At 41.6% G+C, this 7,500-nt stretch overlaps 2 protein-coding genes and 1 long non-coding RNA gene across 3 annotated transcripts in view; all 3 read right to left on the bottom strand.

The window, feature by feature from the left end:
* The window catches only part of LOC137985379 (uncharacterized), a 34,331-nt gene that overhangs the window by 7,802 nt on the left and 19,029 nt on the right, over positions 1-7,500 (bottom strand). The gene's annotated exons all lie outside the window — the stretch shown is intronic.
* Positions 3,058-7,117, bottom strand: LOC137988091 (uncharacterized). Its single transcript, XM_068834159.1, has 3 exons — positions 7,054-7,117; positions 4,773-6,763; positions 3,058-4,252 (listed from the first exon to the last, which is right to left on the bottom strand). The coding sequence occupies exons 1-3, from the start codon at positions 7,115-7,117 to the stop codon at positions 3,182-3,184; spliced, it is 3,126 nt and encodes a 1,041-aa protein (XP_068690260.1). The 3' UTR covers positions 3,058-3,181.
* Positions 4,066-7,500, bottom strand: part of LOC137985375 (transcriptional regulator ATRX homolog) — a 3,952-nt gene continuing 517 nt past the window's right edge. Inside the window, exons 1-2 of the mRNA XM_068832972.1 lie at positions 6,954-7,500; positions 4,066-4,200 (exon numbers count right to left, since the gene is read on the bottom strand). The exon at positions 6,954-7,500 is cut by the window's right edge and continues 517 nt beyond it. Coding sequence (XP_068689073.1) covers positions 7,200-7,500 — 301 coding nt within the window. The 3' untranslated portion in view covers positions 4,066-4,200; positions 6,954-7,199. The remainder of the gene's footprint in view (positions 4,201-6,953) is intronic.

Below are 7,500 nucleotides of genomic sequence, written 5' to 3'. Positions count from 1 at the left end.
CCAGTGTTGTACACTAGTTATTTACCTACTGCTGTATTATACGTACTTTTAAGGTTGGTACTCGCCAAGCCGTCCCAAAATAAACTTATTTGCCTTTACATTTTGTCTGTTGATGTTGTGTAGTGGAGTCTAAATTGGGTAATATTTGGTCGATTTCGTTTTTTTTTCTTTTTTTTTTCCGTGTCCGTAGAAGTCTTGCCTGTCACTCCCCTGCTAAGTAAGCAAGGTAGTATAAATAGTATAATCATTAGATGAATTAATCCGTCCTAATAAAAGAAAGAGCATTTAATTCAAATGTGACTAAATTATCAATGTTTGTGAAGCTGAGAGGTATATTGTTCCATAAAGCTATTCATAGTACTGATGGGGATCCATGTGGGTTTATTAACCATTCTCCTTTACATAGTCTGTCTTTTTCTGTCTCCTGTCAAGAAGAGTGGGTTGCTGACTTTTTCTCTTGCTTAAATGATGAGAAATAATCATTGGATATTCCACATAAATTGGTTAGATTAGCTTCTAAGACCCTCTGCAAGGCATTTGCATAAATATTTAACAGGTCATTCTTTACAGGCATAGTGCCTGATGTATTTAAAGTGTCTAAAGTAACTCCTGTTTTTAAATGTGGAACTTTGTCTGATTCAAGTAATTACCGGCCAATAGCTACACCATCCCCCTTCAGTAAGGCCTTGGAGAGAGTCATCAGTGATCAGCTAATTAAATATCTTGATAAGCATGATGTATTATTTAAGTATCAGTTTGGCTTTAGAAAAAAATCATTCTACTGAGCAAGCGATTATGGAGATCACTGATAATCTGAAGGCCTCTATTTACAGCAATTTTGTATCCTGTGGCCTTTTCCTAGATTTCTCAAAAGCATATCACACTGTAAATCATCAAATACTGTTAGATAAACTCTGTAAATATGTTATCCGTGGTAGGCCACATGATTGGTTTGCAAGTTATCTCCAAGATCGCAAACAATTTGTTCAAATTGGAAATGAAAAGTCAAGTTGATTAGAGATGACTTGTGGTGTACCACAAGGGTCTACCTTAGGCCCCTTATTATTTTTAACTAGACCCTCCGTGAGGGTACACTGGGTTGCCTGTGGTACGTGCAGCGTTCCAGGCAATTTTTTTCAAGTTGGGGTTTGTAGCCGATATAACGCGCGCTCTGATTGGCCAATTGTGACTGGCCCACGGGCCGATTACGAGCTTGCAAAAGCAAAGCAAAAGGTAATTAAAAAACCATATAATAAACTACTTACTAACCGAGCTAGCTCGAGCCGTACTGGGGAATATTGGCCCTGGGTCGCGTTTGTACGGACCTCGCTGCGCTCGCTCCGTACTGCCACGACCTCGGGCCAATATTTCCCAGTACGGTCCTCGCGCTCGGTTAGTAAGAAGTTATTAAGGGGTCACCCAGAAGTCATACCAGCAGAGGCCCTTTGGCTCACAGGTCCTCACACGTTCGTACGACGAAACAGATCCTTTTCTGAGGTTAAAAACCTGGCTACCTGCCTAACTCTTTTTCCTACTTTCCCAACCGCGAGAAAACCGCGGTAAATCAGCCATCGCCAAAAAATGTTTTTTTTTTTTCTCAAAAAATATTTAAAGTTAGGGGGAAAAAATACATCATTTTAAAGCTAAGAAAATAAGCTTTCCAACAGCATATAACTTATTTACAGACCACTGAAACATTTTATAAAAGCGAAAGTTGAACGAAAAAATTTAAGAAAAATAACAGTAAAATATGTTTTCCTGGCAAAGTTTGGTCATTTTAGCGTTGATTACGAATTTTTGATGCAAAACTAAAATTTTCTGCAATTTATCTGCTTTCTTGGACATAAATTCGACCGAAAACTGATGAGGCACGAATATTTTTAGATTTTTAGGAATAATAGATAACGTGGATTCAACGCGTAATGTGATAATGCGATAGAAGTGTCAAATTTGCGACCCATTGCTAACGGCAACGGAAGCGATCGCATTACGAATAATTAACCTCTGTTGCCAAAAACCACCCAAATAACTGGTCAGTGTAAAACGCAGACTGCAGACTGCAGACTGCAGACCAGGGATAAAATACAGACTGAGGGTAAAATGCAGACTGCAGATTGCAGACTGCGGGTTAATAAAATAATAATGAAAAAAGAGTTATAAGAGTGTTAGTAGCCGTTTGTACTTTCACACTGAAACCCCAACACAGCTCCCATCGCTTTGGTTGCCCCACCGCATGTTTTAAATCCGGATTTTCATCGAACTCTGTAAGAATTGAAGCTGTTTGAATCCTTGTTGTTGTTGGAAAAAGGATAGTTTCGTTAAGTGAGTTGCTTTTAGGCAAAGAAGTCACCACCCCGTAATTCAACTGTCCATTTTGCTGCACTGAACAAAGTAATCGAGTTATTACCCAATAACTCAATTTATTTTGACACGCATGGCTACAATACCAATTAACAAAGACAGAGATAACGTGGATTTTGCAACCATTTAACGTTTCAATTCAGTCGGCTTAAGCCAGTATGACTGAGGTGTAAACATTTCTTATTAGGATCCTTTCATTCGCTTTCGTGTACGTTATGTTTATCCTTTAGTTCACAAGTTCGTTTGTTTTGCATCTGGAAGATGTAATTTTCAATTATAACCTCTCCCTAGGGGTTATCACGCATAGCTTAACCAATGAAATCCCTGCGTCCTAATTGCTCGGAATACATGAAATTCTTTGTGCATTTCGTTGCACCGAAAAACGACAACCGAGATTCTGCACTATACTAGGCATATTACGACCAAATAGCACAAGGCACAACAGAATACATGGAGCAAACTGGATACGGTCTGCGTGCGTACGAACGACCATTCTCCAAACTTTATTAGGAGTAAATATATTGACAATGTAATTCGCAAGACACGAAGGATAGGAGCCAAGGCTCACATTGCTCCCTAAAGGCTGCGTAATCATAAAGTAACGTAAATTGAATAAACACGAAAAAGCATGCATGGAATACGGCAAATAAATGACGAATGAGCACGGAGGCCAGAAAAAACCTACAAAAACCCCAACATGAGGAAAAAACTGGAAATCTGGATAGGAACCAAGGCTCATTCGCCAGCCTTTCCTACGAGGCCTCACAACAAAATACAATGCCTATCCGACGCAATGCAAACAATGCAAAATCAAACGAATCTACAAGCCCATTATTTTGGTCACATTTAACAAGTCTTCAGCTACATGCTTGACGTATCGCTTCTTTGTTTTAGGACATTTCCAACCAGTATGCTTGTCTAAAAGTGTCTCATTGATAGCTCTACAGGCAGGATGTGAAGCTGCCCCTGATTTGATACTATGCGTCCCGAAAATGGAAATATCGTCAACAAAAGGACCAACAAGCTTCTTAAATTCCAGCAAGATCGTAGAATAAGAAATACCGATGCTTCCATGAAAACGCTCGCCTGACTTAGACTTAACAATACGCCTAATCAAAGGAAAATGAGGATTCTTAGGCTCTGGTAAAAAACTAACCAACCTCTCAGTGACTGCTACAGGACAAGTTAAATTTCCCGATCTAGCTATGACCGAGGTATGACCCTCTCTGATCTGATCATTCTTTCGTTTCGGCACAAAAATAGACATTCGATCCGTAAATAAAGTAATATCTCCGAGTTTCATGGATAATAACTCGTCAATCCGGAAAAAACCGGCGAAACCAACCAGTAATATAAATAAAAAGCGAATATGGGCCAAAGACTCGCTAGAGCTATAATGCTCGGTAATAACTTGCAACAAGTCAATGGGAAGCGGTTCTTTCGGTTTGATTGGTCTACCCAGCTTCCTTCTGGCACCTTCAAGCGACGATTGAACCAAAGGGTGGTCAGTAGGACAGCATTCAATGCCCGCCAGCTTGTGAGCCCAACGTATACTGTAGAACAGACCTTCGATTGACGAGATTCCCGTTCCTTTCCGGAGGGCCGCATGGCACAGCTCCGTGATAAACAGGGAGATGTGAAGAGGCTTGGCTGGGATGACTGGAACGCCTATCTTGGAGGATGCCCACCTTCGCCATCTGGACCAGCCGTTATTGTATTTACAGAGGGTGGAAGTCGCCTTGGATTCTAACTGAAGATCGAGAAGATCCGGTACCAAAGACTGAAGAGAGGGATCTGTAAGGGACGGTACTTCTCGCCATGAGCCGACCTGCAAAACATCTGAAGCACAGAAAACGCAGTCAACGCAACAAGACCATGTCTGGCAATGGTATAATTATAGTTTTTCTGTAATATTAATGCCTAAGAATTAGAATTAGGGGGACAAATAGAACTCGTAAACTCCAAAATGACGAAAGGGATGAGAACGAATAAAGCAGCCAAAAAGCCGAAACACGAATAAATTCTGGTATAGGAGCATACATGCAAAAATTCAAAGGAACTCAAAAATGGAGCCATCACTCGGGCTCTAACTAGGCAAGCGTGCATAAAAAACTCCCAAAACGAGACGAAAGGTATGAAAAATAGAGCAATCCACCGACCAAAATGGTGACAAGACCATAAATAGGGAAAACGTGCGCTAAAAAGGCACCAAACATGACTCAGGCACAATACGCCATGTCTCCTAAATGGAGCAATCAATCAATTTACACACCCAAATGGTGAAAAGGCCAAAAATAGGCAAAAGTGCACTAAAAGGCACCATACATAAAAATCATAAGTCGAATGCTCCTAAACGGAACAAAAACTCAAACTACACACCTAAATGGTGACAAGCCATAAATAGGCTATACAAATTGAAGACGCAAGGCCAACATCCTGAACGAAGGACATGAACTGAATGCGGAATCCTTAGACTTGTAAATTTCCATTTGTCCCGGACCCTCAATGAGCAGATTGTCAATCCGAGGGAGAACAAAAACATCTTTAACAAAGCTCTTAAATCTAGAAGGAGTGGAATGCAAAAAAGGCCAGAAGGACGCTGATGGCCATTCAGGTATAACCAGGGTCCCAAACCCGTTACAAGCTTCAAGCTTTCTGACAGAGCGCACTATCAAAGAGACTGGAGGGCAAATCCAATTGATCTCACAACTCCAATCTTGGGCAAACGCGTCTACTCCGCAACTGCCAGGCGAAGCAAATTTGGAGTTAAACCTGGGAAGTTGGGCATTATAGTAAGAAGCAAACCGGTCGACGGTATGAGGGCCCCACTTAACATCAATATCTTGAAAAACTGCTGGATTCAAAGACCAATCGTCCTTGTCGACAAACCTGCTCAGAAGGTCGGCTCTCTCATTAACAGAACGAGGAATCCACTGCGCGTCGAGAACAATGCGCTTGGCTAAGCAAAGCTGAAAAATGTCGATTGCTAACGCTTGAAGATGTGGTTTGCGACTGCCAACTAAAACAATTCTGGCGGCATTATCATTGTCCGTAAAGACTTTCACTTTCGTGCTCTCCAACTCCTTGGCATAGGATGCTAACACGTAGTATATTGCCTTAAGCTCCCGATACGTAGAACTTTGGCCCTTGTCATCGGCAAGCCACATGCCGCTGACAGAAGAAACGCTAAGATTGGAAGAAAACCCCCCGAATGCGACATCACTTGCATCGGTAAATATCACGACGGACGAAGTAGGAGGTGGCCTAATCGAATAGCCATTGAAACAGTCAATGTTCAAATACCAAAACTTCAATTCTACCATCAAACTAGATGAAATAGGCAATATAGAATCCCAAGCTGATCTGGAATCAATGGCAGCGTACATTTGCCTAGTGAGTAATCGAGCAATCGGCCCAACCGCAAGGTAGATAGAATTTACCGATCCCGCAATCTTGGCTAAATTCCGGAACGTTACGAAGCCGTCTTGAATAGCAGAGTCTAATATTGCTTTGAGCTTCGCTACTTTCTTTTCTGGAACTCGGAACTGCATTAAAATCGTGTTAATTACGAAACCTAGCCACTCGCCAATTTGTCTGGGCGACCAGCACGACTTATCTTCATTAACGACAAATCCGCAAGAACCGAGATCTTTACGCTGAATAATACTCGCTGCTTGAGCGGAACAATTATCGGGGAGACTGCCTAAACCATCGTCTAGGTAGACAAAACTGACGTGACCCATCGAACGCCAACGCCTTACAAGAGGCCGCAGCAATTTCGTGAAGCAAAAACAAGCACTGCTAAGCCCAAAAGGAAGCACTTGAAAAGTAAAATATCTGAGAACACCATTGAAATTCCAAGCAAAACCCAAATAGTTTTGATGGTCCGGATGAATCCTGACATGATGGTAGCCCGACTTGAGGTCCCAGGTAAAAAACCAGTCACCCTCATCCAAAACCTCAGACAGAGATCGCAAATCTTCATACTTGAATTTGGGCAAAACTAGACATTGATTAATATGCCTCAAATCTATCACCAAACGAAGCTTTTTGCCTTCGACAACAGAGAGTGGGTTCACGCAAAAAGGCGAGGCGCTGTGCTCCTGAATACAGCAGTTAGCTAGTAACTCCAATATAGCTCGCTGCACAAAATGCGGGCGATCGAGCGAAGATTTGTTGTTTACAAGAAAACAAGGCGACGGGTATTGACCAAAAGGTAATCTATAACCTTCCCGAATGATACTTAAAACAAAGTCCGGGGCCTGCAAACACGTTTCCCAGAAATATGCTGATTTCTCCAGTCTCCCCGATACACTCGAACAGGTGGTCTCCGCAACAAATTCGCCTGCCGCACGCTTATTAAACGAAGGAAATAAATTGGAATCCTCATCAACCACGTCAGCTAGTCAATCACGCCCGCCTCTATCCACGTTTCGTCTACAGGAGGCGCTGAGGTGCCCAAACTCCCCGCACTGTAAATTTTATCGTACAAAATAAATAAATAAATAAATAAATATAATATAATAATAATAATAATAACGAATAAATAACAATAATAAAAGTAAAAATAAATATAAACAAAATTAAAATACATTTCCACTCCAAAACCGGCTGAGAGCATGAAAAAATTAGTCTACTGGACTGAAGTCGTTCGCAGTACAGACCGAAGTGAAACGAATCGAATATGCTAACCGATATATACTAAATGCAAATGACTTGCAAGTAACTTGACAATGGAAAGGACAATAAATAGCATTCCAATCGTAACGTGCAGAAAGCAATTATTTGCTTTACTGCGTACCGCAAATAATTTCCCATTCTGCACTATACTAGGCATATTACGACCAAATAGCACAAGGCACAACAGAATACATGGAGCAAACTGGATACGGTCTGCGTGCGTACCCGAAGTAAAAGAACAAAGCTAGTGAAAAAAGTAACCAAAGCGGTATACTCAACTTAAAACAAGGTCCCAAGCGTCTAGGGCGTGGCTCGAAACGATCATCACTTCTCTCGTTCCTAGAACTGTAAGACGACGAGGTTCGGTACGATGAGGAGGCGCTGCGTTGCGGTCTGCTTCGCTTCTGTTTCAGCTTTTCCTTCACCTTCCTCTCCGCCCTCTTCTCCGAGCGATACATT

This window comes from Montipora foliosa, chromosome 2 (assembly GCF_036669935.1).
Source record: "Montipora foliosa isolate CH-2021 chromosome 2, ASM3666993v2, whole genome shotgun sequence".
In the NCBI taxonomy this organism is placed as follows: domain Eukaryota; kingdom Metazoa; phylum Cnidaria; class Anthozoa; order Scleractinia; family Acroporidae; genus Montipora; species Montipora foliosa.
Note: the sequence above shows the minus strand (reverse complement) of the source record. Positions and strands in the feature narration are given on the sequence as shown.

What these genes read in the sequence shown, in the direction of transcription:
- LOC137988091 (XM_068834159.1), bottom strand. Translation starts at nt 7,117, where the DNA reads ATGCTATTTATTGTCCTTTCCATTGTCAAGTTACTTGCAAGTCATTTG. An exon ending in TTTGCATTTAGTATATATCG is followed by an intron (nt 6,764 to 7,053) that starts GTTAGCATATTC and finishes GTGATTGACTAG; the next exon opens with CTGACGTGGTTGATGAGGAT. An exon ending in TGGCCTTGCGTCTTCAATTT is followed by an intron (nt 4,253 to 4,772) that starts GTATAGCCTATT and finishes AAACTATAATTA; the next exon opens with TACCATTGCCAGACATGGTC.